This window comes from Vombatus ursinus, unplaced genomic scaffold (assembly GCF_900497805.2).
Source record: "Vombatus ursinus unplaced genomic scaffold, bare-nosed wombat genome assembly UNPS02014784.1, whole genome shotgun sequence".
Lineage (NCBI taxonomy): Eukaryota > Metazoa > Chordata > Mammalia > Diprotodontia > Vombatidae > Vombatus > Vombatus ursinus.
This window is the reverse complement of record NW_020954562.1, coordinates 31,439,814-31,463,404: the sequence shown is the minus strand read 5'-3', so window position 1 is coordinate 31,463,404 and position 23,591 is coordinate 31,439,814. Positions and strand designations below refer to the sequence as shown.

The window sequence follows — 23,591 nt, the reverse complement described above, 5'->3', positions numbered from 1 at the left end:
CAATAAAAAGTATGTTTAATACTTGAGTGCCCTCCCCCTACCGAGGAGAAAAAAATTGTCCATGTATGTCTTGAAGTGTTAGCAATGGTCTTGAAAATTAGACACAAATTCTTAACTTTACCATCATATATATATTATGTATATATATATATTTAAGAAAATATTGTATTTCTATTATCACACCCAATTAAGTCTAGTTTAAAAGATATTTTTCTAAATTTATAGATGAATAATAGTCCTCTTGAATTCCATTTAATAAATATATTTTAAAAACCTAAAAAAAAGTTTCCTCATCTGTAAAATTATGATAATAAAACACACATATCAAAAGGGTTATTATGAAGACCAGATAAGGAAATATGTGTAAAGCATTTTACAAATGTAAAGTGCTATACAAAAGTTATTTTATTATTGTTATTATTGTTGTTTTTGTCAGCAAAGAGGAGAAGAGCTGGTTTTCTAAGAATCAGGAATGTTATGAGAAAATACAGCAATGAGGAGGCATTGGACATGTTTGGGGGAATTACAAAATAATTCATTTGGCTAATACTGTCAAGGGTCTTTCAAACCAAGGGACAATTTTAAGGGAACATGATGAGCAAAGGGAGGATTTTTAATAGTGTTTTTTTTCCAATTAACCCCATCTTTGATTAATGTTGCTACTTTTTTTCTTGTAAATGGAGGCAAGAATCCCAGGAAAATGAAGAAGACTCCTTTCTTACATAGGTAGGAAGAAATTGAGCTTGATCAGAGGCTCTTTTTTTATTTCTTTGTTTTAGGGCAGTGGCTCCATTTGAGGTATGGAGCACACCTTTATGTGTTTACATGTTCTATCAATCCCTTCCTGTGACCTTTGGAATGTGAGCCCTTTGAAGACCAGGAATTCTTTTTCCTCATATCACTAGCATGGGGACTTAAATATTAATTTCTTTTAGGAAATCTTTATTAAAAACCTATAAATAATACTGGTCTGTGGGTACATATTCCTAAAAGAACACATTCCCATTTTCCTATGTATTTATATATACACTTGCATATTTTAATTGAGACTATAATTTCCAGGCAGAGGCAACACTATGCATATTTTGCTAGATTTATGTAAATTATTTTGTTATTAAAAAGAGATATATTTCAGGACAGTACACATTGCCTTATGCAATATCCACTAAACCATGAAATGTAAAAATGCACCTGATGATTCAAAATCTGATTATTTCATATTTTTTCATATTTCAAAGATATTAATTCTCATTATCAGGACATATGTTACAGTTTTTTGCTCAGGCTTCCTACTTATTATTTTGAACACAAGTATGTTTTTATTTCTTTTCATTTCTCAGCTGCATGGTCCTTGGGGATTTAAAAACCTGAAGCCATTTAGGGCAATGCTGAGAATGCTTTCATGCTTAACACTTTCTTAGTACTCATCATGTTGGAGGTTCTCGAGAACCTTAAATCACCACATTCTAGAAGCACTGGTGACTTTTCCTGATAATCCCACTTAGTAAGAAAGCACTGCTAATGAGATTACTACCTGGGATCTGAATCTCATATGTGTGATTTAGTTTTTCAGTCCCCTGGGTACATCACATTGCTAACTTTTCCTGTCTGAGCTATCAATGGGTGCCATTCATCACAAGACAGAAAATGGAAGAACAAATGCATGATAGCAATTTGGGAAACAATTGAAATATAGTAGCATGGAGTGTTGAGCTTGGAGTGAGGAAGGCTCATCTTCCTAAATTCAAATCTAGCCTCAGACATTTATTATCTGTAACCCCTGGCAAGTCACTTAACCCTATTTACCTCAGTTTCTTCATCTGTAAAATGAGCTGGGGAAGCATATGCAAACCATGCCAAGAAAATGGCAAATGGGTAATGAAGAGTTGAACACAACTGAAAAATGACTGAATAAAAAAGTTCATTACAGAAAAAAATGATAGACATGAGAAGTTACTAGGACATAAAATGAAATAATTTTTGTTTGTATGTGCATTTGCAAACTATATGTTATACACAGAAACATTCTGAAGCAGCTTGGGAAGGTCTGGGATTAAGTCTTACCTTTGACATACAATGGCCTTGTGACCCTGGGCAAGTCATTTAAACTTTAACCTTTCAGTGCCCTAGGCTACTTTTTTATGTTTAAACTATTTTAATGATATTAAAAATGTATGATTTGGTGATTGCATTAAAATATTTGCAAAGATGTTTATTGTAAAAGATTGCAAGTTGATACACAACATAGTTATAGAGCATTTACTAATGGACTTCTTGATAGATGCCTATCTTCATGCCATGTTATTACACATGATAATTAGGGGAAATATTTTTAAGAAACCACTTTAAAAATGTTATCTGAATTGAAATTAGTGGCAAGTGCTGGCCCAAATGGACTTCCTACACTTTAATTTATAATCTTTGAAAGAACTCAATTGCAATTCCGAGCTTTGGTCAGGGAAATGTGATCTGACCAAACCTGAACAAAGAAAGCAAGAGAAAGAGCAAATGTTTGCTGTGGAGTTTCGCCTCATCCATCAGTTAAAATAGTACTTATTGTTTTGTTCAGTTAAATTACCTCATTGCCAAGAGCCAATTATGCTGTGACTTCAACTTGGCAATTGTTGAGGAGATGAAGCTACACATTGGTCTCTTAGTTTATCGTTGGGCGAAACTGTAGCCAGAATAGCTAAATTATTATTTTGAAACCACTAGTCCCTTAATGAGAGGAGCTAGATTAAATTTTAGCTGTTTATCTTATTTGGTATAAGTTTCCTTACTGGGAGTTCCCTATACCAGTGAAATCATAGACTCCATCCAAAAATAAATTACATGCGTAAATACATACACATATATAAAAAAAACCTATATACATACATATGCAGAAGTATACATGCACGTATGCATGTATAATATCTATGTACAAATGCATATGTATTTATGTAAACATAGGTGACACAGTGAATAGAGTACCTGACCTGAAAGGAAGATCTGAGTTCAAATCCAGCCTTAGACACTTACTAGCTGTGTAAGTTACTTCACCCTGTTGCCTCAGTTTCCTCATCTGTAAATTGAATTGGAGAAGGAAATGACAAACCACTCCAGCATCTTTGCCAAGGAAACTCCAAATTGTGTCACAAAAAGTTTGATATGACTGAAATGACTGAACAATAACATGAATATTTATATTCAGAATATTTTTCAAAATATGCATATATGTAGATCTAATATTTTCATGTAAAAACTCAACCTATAATTTCTTTGGTACATGGTACTCCCAAAGAGAGAGTTTCTTCTATCAGTGAAAATCAGGACCTGCTCTCTCTAAAAATCTCAAAGAGTCATCTGGGGCACTGAGAATAGCATGGCACGGGAGTAAAGTTAGTTCTAGTTAAAATAGGAACTGAACTTCAGCCTGCCTATACTTGAGTTTTCTCCAAGTAGCAATGATGTGTTTACTTTATTTCTTCCAAATTCTGTCTTGTGACTAAAGGCAACCATTGGTAGTAATTATCTTTTACAAATTAGGTGCAAGAGGAAGAACCTATACAGGGGGATTAGATGGGGGAAGGGCTGTTAATTCTGGAAACCTATTTTCATCTAAAATGGATCTAAGAGGAGAAAATACATATATATTTAGAAGAGTATAAAAGGCTCATAAATTTAGAAATTTATATAAAAATCTTATAAATTTAGAAAGAAATAAAACCCTAAGGGGATAGAGGGGGGATGTTAAAGGAGGAATCTTTAGAGGGGAGGGTGAAGAAATAGGTTAAAAGGTGGATATAAGAAGGGGTTTAGATTTAGAGGAATGAGAGGATAAGGGAGGGATTGCTGGAGTGTGAGTAGGTTAAGCAATAGGAGGGTAAGATAGCTGGTAGAAGTAAAGTAGAGGAGTTAGCAGGGACAGGAAAAAAGATATGCACAAACATAAACACAAAGATTAGGAGTAGAACCTCATAGGGAAATATTTGTTTAAAAATGTATGTATGCATGTATATATGTATGTATGTGTATGTATGCATGTAAATGTGTATGTATATATCAATACCTTTATATAAATATATCCAGGCTCACTTGTAGCCTTGATGTGGTGGTTGGGGGGGGGGGGTTAGAGAGAAAAAAGAACAAAGTAAAAAGTATACAGCAGAGGACAAAAGAAAACCTACAAAACAAAGATAGATGGCTTTCAACATAACACACAGTATCTGATATATAGACTTTCTTGAAATGAAAAAAATACTGCTTTATATTTTGAAACCTTTCCTATGTTCTGCTGTGCACATGACATGATTTATTCTTTTCTCTTATTTTATATTTAAGATTATAATGTTTCTTTTTCTTTTCTTATTATGTATCTGTTTGTCTTTAAAAAAAAGAAAGAAAAAAGAAAGTAATTTGGATTCCCAGAGGCAGAAATGAGGCAGAAATGTCCCAGAAATACTTGATTATATTTGAAAAGGTATAGAGGCAAGAAATTTCATGAAGAGGGAACAACAAATTGACCAGTTTGACTAGAAGGGAGAAAGCATGTGTGAGGAGGGGTGAATATCATCACAACTCTAATTAATGTATTCTAGGGAGGTCTAGACATCTCAATGGAATGAATCAACAGTTTGGATTAGAAATTTTTCTACAACTTCAACATAATATGTGAATAAGCCCTTAATAAATTTAAAATCATTGTAGTGTTTAGTTAATTGTATGAAGGCAGATGATGCCACACAGGAAATGTCACGTGATTGTATGAATCAGACACACCTCTGGCCCCTATACAATCTCCAGTCAAGTAGTGATCCAGTGCAGTGATAGAAGATTTAAAATTCAAGGACTCAGGGTTACATTTCCAGAGTTGAAACCAAGCTTCTTAGAAGGATTTACTCTTAGGAAGCAGGAGAGGATGAAGGGAAGAGTTTATCTTCCATCTCCCTCCCTTTTGGCCATCATTGGAGAGGCCTGATCAGTGTCAGAAAGTGTATTTAACTGCAATAGAGTGGCACAGTGAAGAAATATTAATGTAGAAAAACAGTCACCCAGCTTTAAGGAGCATGCCTTGTTACAAAAAAAAATAATGCCAATGATGAACTCAAGAAATAAATTTTAGGCCAGAAAGTTTAGAAGCTACCTCTTTGTCATATGTATATCCTACAAGTACAATTAAATATCAATGTACCTGAAGCAATTGTTCCTTTGGACTTGTATGTACTTGTGGGAGACACTACCCCAGGTTTTCAGGGGGAATTTTTGTTCCAGTTATTCTTATTATATCACCTTAGTAAACACCTCTTCTAAATGCTATTTATTTTTGACTGGTTGATTATTAATGTTAAATGAAGTGGTGAGTGCTTGGAAAAGGCAATATTAGAGTTAAGGTTAAGTCTGAGAACTCGGACTAGTAAATTCTGTATCAACAACTTGGCCACATCTTGTTCCAGGGCCTCCTGCATGCACACCAGGACACTTCTTCCCTCTTCACCCCCTGCCCTCACTCCGAATGGATAATTTAGTGCAGTTTAATAAGCTGCAGAATAGCAAGAAGCACAAGATGAAAGAATGTCCAAATTAAAGCACAAATTCAAATAAAATGTCCTTTTTTTCTGAGTATTCTGAGATACCAAGGCCAAATTCCCCTTATTTTTTCCATATTATCAAATTCTATTTCCTTTAATTTAGCCTACTCATATGCATTGGCACTCTTTTTATTTCCTGCTTAAGGAGCTATTTCCACATCCGCAGAAATTCAACTTAAAGCCATTCCTGCAGCTGTAGAGCTGGTTATAGGTCAATTACCCTCAATTATGGTTCTTACCTCCCCTGGGACAGAGGTGCTGAAGTTTCTTTGGCTTGCGGGGGAAATTCTCCTGGCCTCTGACCTGATTCAATCCACATAATAAAAGGAAATTTCTGCTTCTCTGTGCCTTAAAGTTTCTCCTAAACTTTACTAGAAGTAGATTTCCTAACATAGTTGGGATGCTAACAGTGATATCCTTCCCTGGTTTCTGTTTTTAACTTCCAACTCCAAATTACCAACCACCCATGAAAGAGAAAACTTGCCAAATGAAGTGTAGGGAATCCCTTTGAAGGATTTTTAGCTGAAAAGAACCTTAATGGTACAGCTGTACACTGTCTACCATCTTCTCCCCCCATCCCACAATTTTACAGAGGAAGAAAATGACATATAGAGACCTTAACTAAATTGTCCAAGGTTACAGAAGAAATAAAGTCAAGAGCTGAGATTTGAACCCAGGGCCTATGACTTCAAATCCACAGTTCTTTTCAACACACATGTTTGTCTTCTTTCTCTAAAATACAGCCTCAGACAAAGTAAAAACTGGGAAAGACCTTAATTTAGAAAGACCAAGATCATCCTGGCCACTCAAGATCATCCTGGATCATCACCAGTTAGCTGACTACTTTGTACAGCTCTTCCTCACTTAAATCAAAACATTCCTATGCAAGTGAATGCATCATTCTTGTGATGTCATTGGCCCTCTTCAAGGAGAAAGGTTGAACAACACGGATAAGGATGGCATTGTAGCTATGCATCTGTCATGTGTCCCTACTTTTTTACTTCTTGACTGATATCTCAACTTTCTTTCACCATAGCAGGGAAACAAACAAATAAACAAACAAAAACACATGCCACAATCTGTAAGTCATTCTGCTTTGGGATCACCCAATCCATTAAAGTTAACCAAGATAAGTCACTTCACTTTGAAGTACATTCACTCCCACATGTTGTGTTATTCTGTGCCAAAGACATATGAAAATTACTGATCCATTCAGCCCTGGTGTTCATACTACTTCTGCTAAGTGGGGGAGCTCTGAGATTTGTTAAATTATTAGTCTTATCCAATGGAAGAATATCCAACTTGACTGGGAGCCAAGATGGAGTAAGAGTAAGCCACTTTTACCATCCCTTATTAACCTCTGAAAGCCCAGAAAATATCACCACAGGAAAAACCCTGAAACAGTTCAATCAGCAGAATGATGGAATGCAGCTGTCCTATAGCCCAGAAAGCTTGAGGGATACAGGAAAGGTCCCTCTTGTCCTGGCAGAGAGGGAGCAGTACAGAATTGGAGACATCCCACCAAGGTAACAGAAAGGCCCACCTCAGCATACCAGGGGGATATCCTGAACCTCAAGTTGTGGAGCAGGCAAGCACCAACACCAGGACCCCTGAGTGCCTCAGTACAGGCAGGGGAACCAGTGGAAACCAGCTCAGAAAACCACCACCTGCCAAGGCATTCTCCAGCAGCTAAGTCTTCCAGTGCCTCATCAAAACTCTAAGAAGCACAACTCCAAGAGAGAAAGACCCAGGTGGAGAAGTATCGTGCAACAGCTAAGGATTCATCTGCAAGGAGCTGCAGAAAGTGAAAGAAAAGGCATGGGTGAGCAGGTAACCTCCAGGGGCCAGACTATCTAATCCTACCCCTACAGCTCCAGTGCTTTTGCTTCCAGCACAATACCAGATAAGCTGCCAGAACCCTACAGACTCCACCTGTGAGCATCAGAAGCCCCAACATGCAAAGCCAGTGACCAGGCCCCAGGCTCTCAACATAAAAAACTAGAGTCAGTGTCCACTGCTCCCCAGCAGGAGAGGTCATTTTTTTTAAAGGCCAGGAAATAAACAAACACCATGAACAAAATAAAAACATATCATAGAGTCTTATTATGGGACAGTGATCAAGGTAGAAATTATGAAGAGGACAACATTGTCAACAAACCCACATCTGCAACCTCAAAAGGGAATATGAACTGGTCTGAAGCCTGAAAAGCCTTCTTAGAAGAGCTCAAGAAGGTTTTTAAAAGTCAAATAAGAGAGGTAGGAAAAAATTGGGAAAACAAATGAGAGGTATACAAGAGAGTCAATAGCTAGGAAAAGGAAGCACAAAAATTAACTGTAGAAAACAAGTACTTAAAAATACAATTGGCCAACTGGGAAAAAAAGTACACTAAAGAAAAGAAGTTCCTAAACAATACAGTTGGCCAAATGGGAAAAAAAATTGAAAAAAACAACTCCTTAAAAAGCAGAATTGGTCAAACTGAAAAGGAGGAACAAAACTCACTGAGGAGAAGAACTGCTTAAAAAGTAAAATGGACCAAATGGATAAGAAGGTAGAAAATCTAATAGAAGAAAACAATTTGTTAAAATTTAGAAGTGGGCAAATAAGAGCTAATGGCTGTATGAGAGAGTGAAAATCAGTCAAATAGAAACAAAAGAATAAAAAAATAGATGAACACATGAAATACCTCATTGGTAAAATAACTGACCTGGAAAATAAATCCAGGAGAGACAATTTAAAAATTATTGGTCTACCTGAAAACCACAATGAAAAAAAAAAGTCTGGCCAGTATCTTTCAGGAAATCATCAAGGAAAAACTGACCTGAGATCCTAGAACCAGAAAGTAAAATAATCATCAAAAGAATTCACCAATCACCTGAAAAAGATGCCAAATTGAAAATGCCAAGGAATATAGTCATCTAATTCTAAAATTGCCAGGTCAAAGAGAAAATGCTGCAAGCAGCCAGAAAGAAACAATTTAAATATCATGGAACCACAGTCAGAATTACACAGGACCTTGCAGCTTCTACATTAGAAAGATCATAGGGTATAGAATATGATGTTATGTATGGCAAAGGAGCTTGGATTACAACCAAGAATCAACTGCCCAGTAAAAACGAGCATAGTCTTTCAGGGGAGGAGATGGATATTGAACAAAATAAGGGACGTCCAAACCTTCCTGATAAAAAGACCAGAGCTCAATAGAAAATTTGACCTTCAAGTATAAGACTCAAGAGAGACATAAAAAGGTAAAGAGGACAGAAAAAAATGTTATTAATAAGGGCAAACTGTTTACATCCTACAAGGAAAGATGACATTTCTAACACTCAAAAACTGTTATTAAAATTTTGAAAGGAACATACAGAGACAGAAGGGGTGTTTATAAGTTGACTTTGATGTAATGATAAAAAGTCTAAGTAAGTGGGTTCTAAGAAAGTGTATTATTCAGATCTAATTAAATGATTATACTGGGAGAAAAGGAAAGGATGATATGGACAAGGGTAAGTTATATTGCAGGAAATGGCACAAAAACCTATTACATTAGAGGGAAAGAAGGGAGGGAGATGAACATTTTTTTAATCTTACTCTCATCTGATTTGGCTCAAGGAGAGAATAACATAATCAGGTAGGTTTGGAAATCTAACTTGCCTTATAGGCAGTAGGAGGTAAAACGAGAAAGAAAAGGGAGGGATGATAGAGGGAAGAGAAGAAGTAGTGAGGCTAAAGGGGAAGACAATAGAAGGGAAGGAAGGCTGAGGGAGGCAGTGGTCAAAAGCAAAACACTAGTGAGGAGGGAAAGGGAGAAAGGAGAAAGAAAAGCAGAAACAGGGGGAAAATTGGATGGAAAGGAAGATACAGATAGTAATCATAAATGTAAATGTGAATGGTATGTACTCTCCCATAAGAAGTCAGCAGATAGCAGAATGGATTAAAAACCACAATCTTACAAAATATTGTTTACAGGAAACACATTTGAAAAACAGGGGAACACACAGGGTCAAGGTAAAAGGCTGGAATAAGATATATTATGCTCCAGCTGAAGTTAAAAAAGCAAGGGTAGCAAACCTGATTTCAGACAAAGGAAAAGCAAAAAAAAATATGTCTTATTAAAAAAGATAAGGAAGGAAAGAGTTTACATCCTGCTAAAAGGCACCATAGACAATTTAGTAATATCATTACTAAACATATATGCACCAAGTGGCATAGCATCCACATTCTTAGAGGAGAAGTTCAGGGATTTATAGGAAGAAATAGGCAGCAAACCTATACTAGTGGGGGATCTCAACCCCCCTCTCTGAATTAGATAAATCTTACCACAACAGAAACAAAAAAGAAGTTAAGGAGGTGAAGAGAATTTTAGAAAAGTTAGCTATGGTACACCTTTGGACAAAATTGAATGGGAATAGAAAGGAATGTACTTTTTTCTTGGTGGTACATGGCACATACACAAAAATTGACCATGTACTAAAGCATAGAAATCTCACAATCCAATCCAGAAAGGCATAAATATTAAAAGCATCTTTTTAAAGATCATGATGCAATAAAATTTTATGTAATAAAGGGCCATGAAAACATAGACTAAAAATTAGTTAGAAACTAAATAATTTAAAGCTAAAAAATGTATAGGTCAAATAACAAATCATAGAAACAATCAATAACTTCATTAAAGAGAATGACAGTAATGAGGCAACATACCAAAACTTATGGGATGCAGTGAAAGCAGTTCTTAGGGGAAGTTTTATATCTACAAATGCCTTCATGAATAAAATAGAGAAAGAGGTGATCAATCAATTGGGCATGCAAATAACAAAAAAAAAACATAGAAAATTAACAAATTAAAAGTTCTTAATTAAATACCAAATTAGAAATATTAAAAACCAAAGGAGAGATTAATAAAATTGAAATTAAGAAAACTATCAAACTAATACATATAACTAAATGCTGGTTTTATGAGAAGACAAATAAAATAGATAAATATTTGGTTAATTTAATTTAAAAAAAGAAAGAAGAAAAGAAAATTACCAGTATTAAAAATGAAAATGGTGAATCCACCACCAAAGAAGAGGAAATTAAAACTATAATTAGGAACCACTTTGCCCAACTATATGCCAATAAATTTGACAATGTTAGTGAAGTGGGTGAATATTTACAAAAATATACATTGTCCACATTAACAGAAGAGGAAGTAAAATACTTAAACAACCCCATTTCAGAAAAATAAATTGAAGAAGCCATCAATGAACTCTCTAGGAAAAAATTCTCCAGGGCCAGATGGATTTACAAGTGAATTCCATCAAAAATTTAAAGGACAACTAAGTCCAATACTATATCGACTATTTGGGAAAATAGGTGAAGAAGTAGTCTTACAAAATTCTTTTTATTATGCAAATATGGTGCTGATACCTAAACAAGGAAGAGTCAAAACAGAGAAGGAAAATTATAGACCAATTAACCTAATGAATATAGATGCAAAAATTTTAAATAAAATATTAACAAATAGATTATGGTAACTTTTCACAAGAATAATACAGTATGACCAGGTAGCATTTATACCAGGAATGTAGATCTGGTTCAATATTAGGAAAACTATCTGCATAATTGATCATATCAACAACAAAAGTAACAGAAACCACATGATCATCTCAATAGAAGCAGAAAAAACTTTAGACAAAATACAGTACTCATTCCTATTGAAACACTAGAGAGCATAGTAATAAATGGAGTCTTCCTTAAAATAATAAGTAGCATCTACCTAAAACCTTCAGCAAGCATCATATGTAATTAGGACAAGCTAGAAGAATTTCCAATAAGATCAGAGGTGAAACAAGGATGTCCGTTATCACCACTGTTGTTAAATATCATACTGGAAATGTTAGCTTTAGCAATAAGAGAGGAAAAAGAAATTGAAGATATTAGAATAGTCAAAGAAGAAACAAAGCTGTCACTCTTTGCAGATGATATGATGATATACTTAGAGAATCCTAGAGAAACAAGTAAAATAAAACTACTTAAAAATAATAAACAACTTTAGCAAAGTTGCAGGTTATAAAATAAACCCACAAAAATCATCAGCATTTCTATACATTATCAACAAAGCCCAACATCAAGAGATAGAAAGAGAAATTCCATTTAAGCTTACTGTAGATATTATAAAATATTTAAGAGTCTACCTACCGAAACAAACCTAGGAATTATATGAATTAAATACAATTAAAAAACACTTTTCACACAAATAAAGTTAGTTCTGAATAATTTGAAAAACATCAGTTGCTCATGAGTAAACCAAGCTAATATAATATAAATGAAATTGTACCTAAGCTAATTTTATTATACAGTGCTATACCAGTCAAACTACCAAAAATTAATTTATTGAGTTAGAAAAAATAATTACAATATTCATTTGGAAGAACAAAAGTTCCAGAATATCAAGAGAACTAATGAAAAGAAATGCAGGGGAAAGCAGCCTAGCTATTTCACATCTTAAAGCAGCAATCATCAAAACTACTTGGTACTGGCTAAAAAATGGTGTGGTGGGTCAGTGGAATAGGTTGCTATGCAAGGCACAGTAGTCAATGACTATAGCAATCTACTGTTTGATAAACTCAAATACCCCAGTTTCTGGGATGAGAACTCACTATTTGACAAAAACTGCTGGGAAAAATGGAAAAAGGGTATGTCAGAAACTAGGCGTAGATCAAAATCTCACACCATATACCAAATATAACCAAAATTGGTTCATGATTTAGATATAAAGGCTGATACTGTAAGCAAACTGGGAGAGCAAGGAATAGCTTACCTATCAGATTTATGGAGAACAGAAGAATTCATGACCAAACAGGAGATAGAGAACATTATGAAATGTAAAATGGGCAATTTTGATTACATTCAATTGAAAAGTTTTTGTACAAAGAAAGCCAATGCAAACAAGATTAGAAGGGAAACAAAAAGGTGAGAAACAAGTTTCACAGCCAGTGTCTCTGAGAAAGGCCTCAGTTCTCAAATATATAGAGAACTGAGTCATATTTATAAGAATACACATTGTTCCCCAATTGATCAATGGCCAAATGATATGAGTATGTATCTTTCACATGAAGAAATTAAAATTATCTATAGTCATATGAAAAAAAATTCTCTAAATCACTATTGATTACAGAATTGCAAATTAAAACAATTCTAAGGTACCACATTACACCTATTAGATTGTCCACCATGACAATACAAGAAAATGATAAATGTTGGGGCAGTGGGAAAATTGGAACACTAATTCAATTGTTGGTGGAGTTGTGAAATGATCCAATCATTTTGGAGAGCAATTTAGAACTATGCCCAACAGACTATAAAAATGTGTATACCCTTTGACCCAGTGATATCACTTCTGTGTCTGTAACCCAAAGAGATAATAAAAATGGGAAAAGAACTACATGTTAAAAAATATTTATAACAGCTCTTTTTGTGATGGCCAAGAATTTCAAAATGAGGGGATGCCTATCAATTGGGGAATGGTTGAACAAGTTATGGTATATGAATGTAATGGAATACTATTATTTCATAAGAAATGATGAGCAGGCAGACTTCAGAAAAACCTGGAAAGTCTTACATAATCTGATGCTGAGTGAAGTGAGCAGAACCAGGAGAACAATGTATACTGTAACAGCATCATTGCGCGAAGACCAAATTTGATAGACTTAATTCCTCTAAAAAATGCAGTGATCTAAAATAACTTAAAAGATTCATGATGGAAAATGCTATTCACTTCCAAAGAAAGAACTAGTGTCTGAATGCAGATTGAAGTATGCTATTTTCTCTTTTTAAAATTTTTTTCTTATCTTATTTTTTTCCCCTTTGATTCTAATTCTTTACAACATGGATAATTTGATAATATGTTTAATATGATTGTGCATGTGTAGCCTATATCAGACTGCATGCCTACTTGGGGAGGGGTAGAAAATTTAGAACTCAAAATCTTAATAGAAATGAATGTTGAAAACTAAAAACAATTAAATAAATAAAAGAAAAGGAGATCAGAGTAAGAATTAGGAGGCCCATATTTGAATCCTGTTTATGACACATAACTTGCATAGTCTACGTCCAATTCCTTTAAACTATTTGAGTTAGCTTCTTTATTGTTAAAATAGGGACAATAATAATTACATTACCCAATTACTTTGTAAACTTCTAAAAATAGTTCCATTAATTTTGATTTTTTTGAGAGCTACCACCTGACTGATCTTTCAGTGTTTGCTATGAACTCAGATGAATTACTCTTCTGTCTCTTACTTTTTAAAGAGGAAAAGTGACAAAATTTTAAAAAAAGACAACTCCAAAAAAGAGATATGAGAAGACACCTTTGCCCTAACTTTATTCTTTAGCAGAAGTGGGGGTACAGTATATAAAATAAAAACTACAGAGGATACTATGTAAAATGTCAGAGTGTGTTTTTAATGTATTCATCATTTATTTCTTCATTTTTTCCCCTTCTTTGTAAGTAAAAAGTCCTTGTTATAAGATGTAGTTTCTTTGTTATAAAAGCTTGGATGAAAGGGGTATAAGGAAAATGTCAACAATGCAAAAACAAAAGATAATAATAAAATCTATTTAAAAATAGAGAAAAATATTTAAACCCCTTCTCATGACAAGTACGTAGCTGTTTGGTGTTGTGAAAATGAAATTAAGAAGCTGTCACCATGGTCAAGTTATATAATTCTTGAGAGTCTATTTCTCATTCGCAAAACCGGGGCAAAATATAGCACCTACCTCCTAGGATTATTTTGAGGATTGAGTAAAATCATGTGTATAAAAGTCAACTATATTAACACTTGATTTCTTCCTTCTGAGAAGAAGGAATTTCATCTTTCCCTAACCTGCCTCAATACTCCCTGATCCCTTTACACATGTTATGCATGTTTGGCTCCTGCACTTTTTCTGTCCACATGTGTAATTTATGTAGCCTACTTGAAAACAGCTGGTGATTCTGTGATCTGCAGGAATCAATCTTTCCTCATATCTTGTTTAGCATTATCTAAAATTGCTCAGAGATGAACATTTCCATACATATTAAAGCCTCAGCAGGAAGAGGAAGTGTCCAGCCACAGAAAATAGGCATCCTCTTCTTGGTGGGCAGGTTCTACTTCAAACAGTGATACAAAGAAAATACACATCTAATACAAAACCTAGCAGGGGCCTGAAGAAAACCAAGACCAAAAATATGAGAAAAATCCATGTGGAAAACTCAGACTGAATTATCTTGGATTCCTGAACTTTGTAGTCAGAGCGAACATACATTTTTGTGTCCCTTCCCAAACCAAACCAGTCTTATTTTTGTTATTAACTCTGTTTCTGTGCACAATCAGATTTCCTATCTCTAGCCCAATATTCTTTGTTACTGACAGTGCCTTACTGTCAAATTCTTTTGGCACCTCCCTGTACTGGAATCTCACAGCTGTGATCTTTCCACATTTCCAAACTCAGCTTTTCATTATCTTTTTTTATTCCTTTATCTTGAATTCTATTCAAATCTCAAATATTTAATTTTTATTGCTGCTTATTTTTAAGCTCCATGGATCTCAGTTTCCTTAAGTATAAGGTAAAGGGGTTGTACAAGGCTTTTATAGTGTTTTGTAGGCCTATCCCCTTATCCTAATTCTAAGATTCTATGACCTTCATCTAGTAGAGAATATTATTCCTTCAGTAGAAACAAGTTATGATGACAAAATGGTATCATTTCATACTTCATTCCATTGAGCCCTCAAGGTCATAATAAGTACTGAATCAGAATCCTCCTTTGATCTACCTTTGTCATGACTTATTTTATAATATATTACTAAAATCCTATAATAAAACTAGCTATTCAGGTTATTTTGCAGTAGTTAATACAATCACAAATCATTAGGAAAAACAAGTTCCTGTAATGATGTCAATAAAACATTGAATAAAAAGTTAGCAGTACTTACTGAATATTTGTAACTTGTATTTGTGATTAAAAAGTGCAATCCAATTAATGATATTTACTTCAACACTTTTTACCTGTGTGTGAGCCTCCGCTGACTAATACAAATTGCCATCTGAGGACCCCGGGCAATGCAAATTTTATGGTGGCTACACTTCATCTTTAAGCATGGATCATTAGCCGGGTCTAGAGCTAAAAAAAATGTAGAAAACACATTAATACTAGTAATATATTTATTTTAAATGATTAGCTCATTTCTAATGCAATTAAATCCCTTAAATATTTAAATCAGGTCCCACTGATAGTGCACAGCACTATGCTAGGAGCTGAGGTAGATACAAAGTCAATCTCAGACCTCATGAAAAATATACTCTAGGATAAAGATATCATATATAAATAGATAATTAAAATACAATTATCAAACTTAACAACAATTTCATTTTAAAATTCACCTACTTTTTGTCCACAGGTGTTCATTGTCAACCACCTTCCTTTCCTGAAAGAGAATTAATGCCACTGCCAACAGAACTGAGAGCTACTGCTTGACTGAAGTTTTGCATCAGCCACTCATTTTACAAATCAAAGCAAATTCCAAATCACCACAATCATAGGATAGAATGAAACTGAGTACTATTCATTGTGTTTAAAGTACAGACAACCAAAGTTTTTTTGTTTAAAAATTAAACAATGATTTGTCCCAAAAGGAATAGGTATTAACTTTCCATATTTTACTGCTATAAAGAGAATTGTACTGAAATTCTCTATACTCCTCATCTTTTGTAAAACTATCCACATGAAAGAAAAGGAAAGACTAATGGCTAATGGGCATACTATACTGACCACATAGATTACCATCAAAAGAACAATATTTGCAATTTTTTCCATATGAAAGATTGGATTTTTTTCAGATCAATAGGAAGGTCAACTAGGCTTGCATATTTCTGCAGTTTTCAAAAATCAAGTTCAGATTTCATTTCACTTACACTCCTGTTATACTTCAAGATGTTGCTGATTGCTTGAGTCACCTTCATTATGTGACTAGTTTAAGAAGTTACTGTCCCTTTGCTAGGGAAACTGGATACAAAGTAAAGATAGATACTTAGATATAGATCAAATAAGATATATAATTTATCTATGTATATGTGACATGTAAGATATCTATATATACACATATATGTATTATGTGTGGATGCATATATACATATATGTGTACATATAAGTGTATGCATATGTGTATATCATTTCCCTAGCAGATCAAATATCTCATAATTCACAGCACACAAATATCTGGGAAAAACAGAAAACTATTTGATAACAAAGAGATTTACAAAAATATTTTGTACCATATACTGTGATCAGCACAAAATAAATATATGACATGAATAGTAGAGGTCACCAATAACCAGATCAAACAAGTTTTGATACTAAGCTTAAAAGGTGAATTTTCAATCAAATAAGAGGTAAAGATAGTCACAAAATATAAAACGGAAAATTGTGATTGAATGAAATTCAATGCAGCAAGGATAAAAAGAGGTCATGAGGGAAGGAATTTTTGCATAAACTTTATAAAAGTCTATGATACGGGTTTAATTTCTTTTTTTTTTAACTGAACTATTAGTTCTATTGGTATAGTGAAGTTCTGGTAAGGAAGTTAGTACTCCAACTTAACTTGTACCTCCTCAACAAATATCATAGAGAATTGCCTACCTCATTTAAAGGTTAAGTGATTTGCACTGGCCTGCGTAGCCAGTATGTTAGAACCAGAGTTTGAACTCAGGTCTTCCTGACACTAAAACTAGCTTTTTTTCCACTCTGCCATGATTTTCCTTTGGGTCTGATATTCAGGATATCAAAACATTAACATAAAATAAATATGATTAAGAGTCACTGCTCTGAAGATAAATGTTCAAAGGATACAAAGTCATAATCCTCAAAAAAATTCCAAACTATTAACAACATATTGTTAATGATTGTTCTAAATTGCTAACATAAAAATGTAAATCGAGACATCTCTGAAGTTTCACTTCATAATCAGCAACTTGGCAGAGATGACAAAAGATGGGTATAGTCAAACTCGGACAGGCTGAAGAATGATTGGCATGTTTACACACTGATGGTAATATTATGAATTGTTCTAACAATTCTAGGAAGCAACAAGAGATTGTGGTTTTATTTTTATGAATGGGGTGACTAAGATGTTTATAACTTTTGACATTGATGTGGTAAAATTGGAACACTAATACCTTATTGGTGGAGTTGTCAACTGACCCAACCCTTCTGGAGAACAATTTGGAACTATGCACAAAGAGCTATAAAAATGTGCATACCCAGTAGGCCCAGTCCTACTTCTAGGACTCTATGCCAAAAAGATCATAAAAATGGGAAAAGGACCCACAGGTACAAAAATATTGATAACAGCTGTTTTATTAGTGGCCAAGAATTGGAAATTGAGGGAATGCCCATAAATTGGTGAATGGGTGAACAAGTTGTGTTATATGGATGTGATGGAATGCTATTTAACTATAAGAAATAATGAGCAAGAAGACTTCATAAAAACCTGGAAATAATTATATGAACTGATACTGGGTGAAGGGAGCAGAACTAGGAGAACAGTGTAAACAGTAACAGTAACATTGTGTGATGACTGATTGATAGACTCAGCTTTTCTCAGCAATATAAGGATCTAAGACAACTCCAAAAGTTGGAAAATGCTATCCACATCCAGAGAAAGAATTATAAAGTCTGAATGCAGATTGAAGCCTACTATTTGCCTTCTCTCTTTTTTTTGTTTTTGTTGTTTTATTTTGTTTTGTTTGGTTTGTTTCTTCTTTCTTCTTGTTCCTCCCATTTGTTCTAATTCTTCTTTACAAAATGCATGATGAGAAAATATGTTTAATAAGAATGTATATGTAGACCCTATATCAGATTGCATGCCATCTTCAGGAAGGAGAGGGGAGGAAGGCAGAGAAAATTTTAAAACTCAAAAGCTTATGTAAGTGAATGTTGAAAACTAAAAATAAATAAATTTGTAAAAAATAATTTTAAAAATCTAAATATTTTGTCAGTAATTGCAATATGCATATAGACCTTGTCAGCAACACTTTTGGACACACCAGAGATAATGGTCATGCAAGGTTTAAATAATATAATAATGTAATACTTGTGACAGAGAGAACACGGGCATTTTCAACATTGCTATCCCATAGGCCTGTAAATTATAGGTATGTTAAGACTCAACTTATATTCTCCTTAAATACAGTTTTTTTAGAAACATTATAGAATTGAAAAAATACTGTTGCAATGTGAAGGACCTAATATCACTGCAATTATTTTGCAACATAATCAAAAAGAATCTATTGTTTTCATAATTTAAGTGTACAACTTGTCTCAGAGACAACTAAGAGTTATGATTACACATTCCTTTTTTTGGTCTTTTTCATTGTACCTGAGTGTTCTTTTTTTAATTGTGAGATAGATACATATATACACAGATACACACACACACATATATACACACACACATACATACATACATACACATATCTTCTTTCTAAAAAGAGTTATAAGGGAAGTTGGAAATCATCTAAACTAGAGGTGTAAAATTTGTAGCCTCCAAATTGAACCAGATTAAAGTGTATTTAGGAAATGTTTAAATAATAAATAAAAATAAAGTATAAATAATGTTAATTTGTGCTTTTCTAAACCAATGTCCCATCAGGGATCACTTCTTATTTGAGTTTGACACCATTGAGATTCTAGTGTTTGGATCTCTACATTTCTTTAGATGTATCTTTTTTTTTATAAATACATATTCAAGAGTTTTGTAGCAATGCTTCTCTCAAAAAAATAAGAAACTATTTGTTATGCCCTTATATGCCAGGCACTGGATTAGATACTAAGGATACAGGTACAGAAACTGGAAAAATCACTATTTACAAGAAGCTAAATTCTACTTGTGGGACACAATTACAATAATTAGTTGTGAGAATGGAGAAAAGAGATGTGTTGGAGATTGACATGGAAAGATTTGACAAATAATTATATTCAATGGCTGAGGGAGAATGAGGAGTATAGAAATCTGCCTAACTTACAAACCTGGGAAAATAGAAGGATATTTGTACATATAAGAGAAATAGGGGAATTTAGAAAAGAGTACATTTAAAAGGAAATATATTGAATTTAATTTAGGACATGATGATCTGAAATGAATCCAGGATATCAAGTTTGAAGTATACAACAGCAACTGATGATGGGTGACTAAAGTTTAGAGAAGCATGGATAAATACATGCAATCATCTTCATAGAAACCATAGTTAAAGCCATGGGAGATGATGAAGTTATCAATAGAAAGTGGAAAAGATGAGAAGAGGGCCTAGGGGAAAAAAAAAACATGAGGAATGTGTGTGTGTTTGTGTGCGTGAGCACCTACTATGTATGATATCACAGATATCTTAAAAGATGTAGCTAGCATGATAAAGGTTTTAAGCCTGTGAAGGATAGTGTGTCTTTATACTACCAAAGTTGACAGAAATGCAAAAACAAATCCACCAGAGACTCTAAATAACCATGTCTGCACAATAGTGGCAGCCTTAGGAATTTTTCTATAATTACAAAAAATACTGTTTTCCAAATTTGTCGAGATGCCTTTCCTGATAGCCAAGTGCAACTAGAAAACAAACAGTCATCCTTGTTGGCAGTCATTCTGGCCTGAAGAAAAGAATAAGATAGCAATATTTTGATTATTTTGAGTTTTTGAGTTTCTTGCTAACTTTCCAGTAGTCCAAGCAAGCATAAAAACAAAAGCAAAAGCAGCAAACAAAATATCACTTATGAAGGTTTATTTTCTCTAACCAATGTAGTATCCTTGCCATGACCACTAAATTACTAATGTAAAATTAATGCCCCATTGAACGTAGTAGCAATAAGGTTAGACATATTCTGAGAAAATTTTGATTCGCATGACAAAAAAAAATTCTGGACAATGCATACACAGAATATTTTGGTGACCAGCATATCTTTCAGGAACATGAACCTTTGCCCAAGGTTTGAATTAGCCATTGTCTTCCTTATCTCATGTTCCTCATCTGAAGCATTCTTATATATGATTTTTACGATTTTGATAAAATAGTTTAGAAAATCATTATGATTAAATTAAATAACAATTAACATTAATATAATGTGTTAAGATTTGCAAAATGTTTTAAAAATATTATCTTATTTTATATTCACAACAATTCACAAACAAAAGGTAGGGATATTATTATTCCCATTTCACAGATGAGGAAACTAGGGCAGGTAGAAGTTAAGTGACTTGCTCAGGTTCACACAGCTAGCACATACCTGAGAGCTAGCATATAACTGAGAGCTAGTATATACCTGAGAGGAGATTTGACTTCATGACTTCATGACCCTAAGTCCAGTTCTCTATCTGCTGCTCCAACTAGAGTTCCAGTTATTATATTTTAAGAATGGAAGACGTTTGATATAAGAAAAAAATGAAATGCTGAATGAATAACTAAGGAAAGCTATATGTAAGAGGATTATTGATTTAAATAAAAGATTTAGAGTTCAAAAGTCATCAAGTCAAAAAGTACGTAGTAAGTACGTAATGTGTTCAGACACTGTGCTAAACACTGGTGATATAAAGGCAGAACTGTTTGGTAGAATTTCATGCTTCTTTTATGTGAAATAATTTTTCCCTTCTTTCTCTCCCTTCCCTCTTCTCATAGGTCATATGTCTTCTTCAAATATTCATGTTGTTTTGTCTTTTGTTTTTATTTGTTTGTTTCTTTGTTTTTACATATCCCAACATAATCAACTCACTCCCATGCCTTCTTTTTATGGAGAATCCTTTTAACAAAGTTTTTGGAAGTTACACGTATCATCTTTCCTTATAAAAAAAGGTAAACACTAAAAGGAAAAAGACCATGTCTTTGGGATCTGGATCCCAAAAAGGAAAAACCCTGGCCTTTCTCACCTGTCCAAATCTCTGGCATTCATCTGAGGCCATAATCCTATCAACTGGCCTTTCTTTGTGTCAATGCCGTTTCCCAATTCTGTTCTGTTACCTCCAAATTGCCCCTGGCCACTTCCTACCCTTAATTCTATCTAGATTCCATTCTCCTTTGACCACGTGGTCCAGATCCCTGGTTTTCTGTTCACCCCAACTTACTGGCAACTCCCATCCAGATCCTGCTTAGACCCCTCCTCCAGTTGACCCAAACTACTTGGACACTCCTAGATCTCTCCCACAGTCTTTCTGTATATAAGGTCCATCTTGTCTCCATTAAGTTGCTCAGATTCTTAAAATCTAGCCAATAACTCACTAATGTTCAAATTCCTTAAGAGTCTGACCAATATGGCAGGTTTGTTTATTAGAACAAAAAAGGTTTATTAGAACCAAAAAAAGGTAAACAGTTAAACTTTATTGAGTCCTTATGATTTTGCTTTCATATTTATCTATTGATACATCTATTATGTCTTGTGTTTGAATGTCAAAGTTTCTATTCAGTTCTGGTCTTTTAATTAGGAATGATTAAAAAGTCTTATATTTTATTATATATGCATTTTTTCCATTAAAAAATCAGTTTTTTGGGGAGTAGGTGATTTTTGGTTATAATCATTGCTCCTTTACCTTCTGGAATATCATATTCTAAGTCCTTTGTTTGTGTCTTGATCTCCCCTGTCACTGTAGTAGATTTTTATGGTCAGGTCCTTTTTGGTTGTTTGTTTGCTTCATTTTCTACCTTATTTCTTGATTTAGACCTTTATGGTAAAATTGGGCTCTATTTCCTGGACTGGAAAGTGGTGGGGAGGGACTCCCTAGAGGTTTAGGCTTTTTCACACTGTTGTTTTCAAGGTTAGATTGAGGGAGGGGAAGTTGTAAAATCTCATGCTTCCATCATACTGTGATCTAGGGAGAATTGTGGTCACTGCTGTTCCTGATCCTTTGTGACTAAAAGTGATACTACCCCTCAGGACTCTAGCTTCCTTTTGACCAAAAGTGTTCCTCTCTGCCCTTGAACTGTGTCCCAGAAGTAGGTGTAGGCAGTGGAGTTGCCAAATAGCTTCTGGTCCTGCTTCCAGTGTTAGCTTAAGGTCTCCATAATCTCTTTCTGAGTAGGGGCCAGGTCCCCTTATGATCTCTGGTTTGAGAGTTCCCAAAGCTGTTGCCACTTCTATCACCACTATCTACCACTATTCTATCACATGTTTCATCCACATGGGCTTCAGGTCATCTCTACCCTTGTGTCACAAATATCTCTTTCTGACTTCCTAAGTTGTCTTGAACTGGAAGATTGTTTCATTGAGACACTTTGTTGTCTCTGTCACTCCAGAAATTGATCAGAGGCATTACTTTAAAATGTTTGAAGGCGAATGTTCAGAGAGCTCATCTGAGAACTTTCTATACTCTGCCATCTTGGCTCAGCTCCCCAATAAGTTTATAAAAGTTGGAGAAAGGCTACAAGATCAATGCTCACTTGGACAAAATTTGGATGTTGGCTTTTATATGTTTCACTTCTTTTATCTCTTTCTTTGATCTTCTTTCTCAACCCTTTGTAGAGATGCCAGAAATAAAGTCACTGACATTCAGACTGTTGTAATGTAAAGACCACTATGCAGAGACAAGTCTGATGCTAATTCCTCATATGATTCCAAGTAAGATGCTTAACTTTTGTGGGCCACAGTTTCCATATCAGTAAAATGAGTGTGCTGTATTTGTGAGTTCTCAGATATTTTTCCAGCTCCAAATCTCTGATACTATGAAACAATATTCCTTTGGGCTCAAAGATACTTAAAAATCTAAATCTGAACTATGAAAGCAAAGGAAATTGTATAGAAAAACACTAATGTTAATGATTATAAGTTATTTCTGTCTCAGAAATATTTTAATGGTTCAGTCTTACACATTTCAAGAGTATGAGATTTTTATAATGACACCTTTCATATATATATATACATACATACACACATGCACACATATACATATACACACGTGTATGTGTATATACATATATGTATGTGTGTATGTATGTATATATATATGTAAAACAGACAACATATCCAATTATATTTG

General features: G+C 34.1%; 1 protein-coding gene across 5 annotated transcripts in view; it reads right to left on the bottom strand.

Annotated features, from left to right (window-relative positions):
- The window catches only part of SPOCK3 (SPARC (osteonectin), cwcv and kazal like domains proteoglycan 3), a 706,138-nt gene that overhangs the window by 366,205 nt on the left and 316,342 nt on the right, over positions 1–23,591 (bottom strand). For 4 of the 5 annotated variants that reach the window (XM_027866933.1, XM_027866928.1, XM_027866929.1 and 1 more), the window contains one exon: positions 15,592–15,706. The exons of the other annotated variant lie outside the window; for it this stretch is intronic. In XM_027866933.1, coding sequence (XP_027722734.1) covers positions 15,592–15,706 — 115 coding nt within the window. The remainder of the gene's footprint in view (positions 1–15,591; positions 15,707–23,591) is intronic. 5 annotated transcript variants of the gene reach the window in all.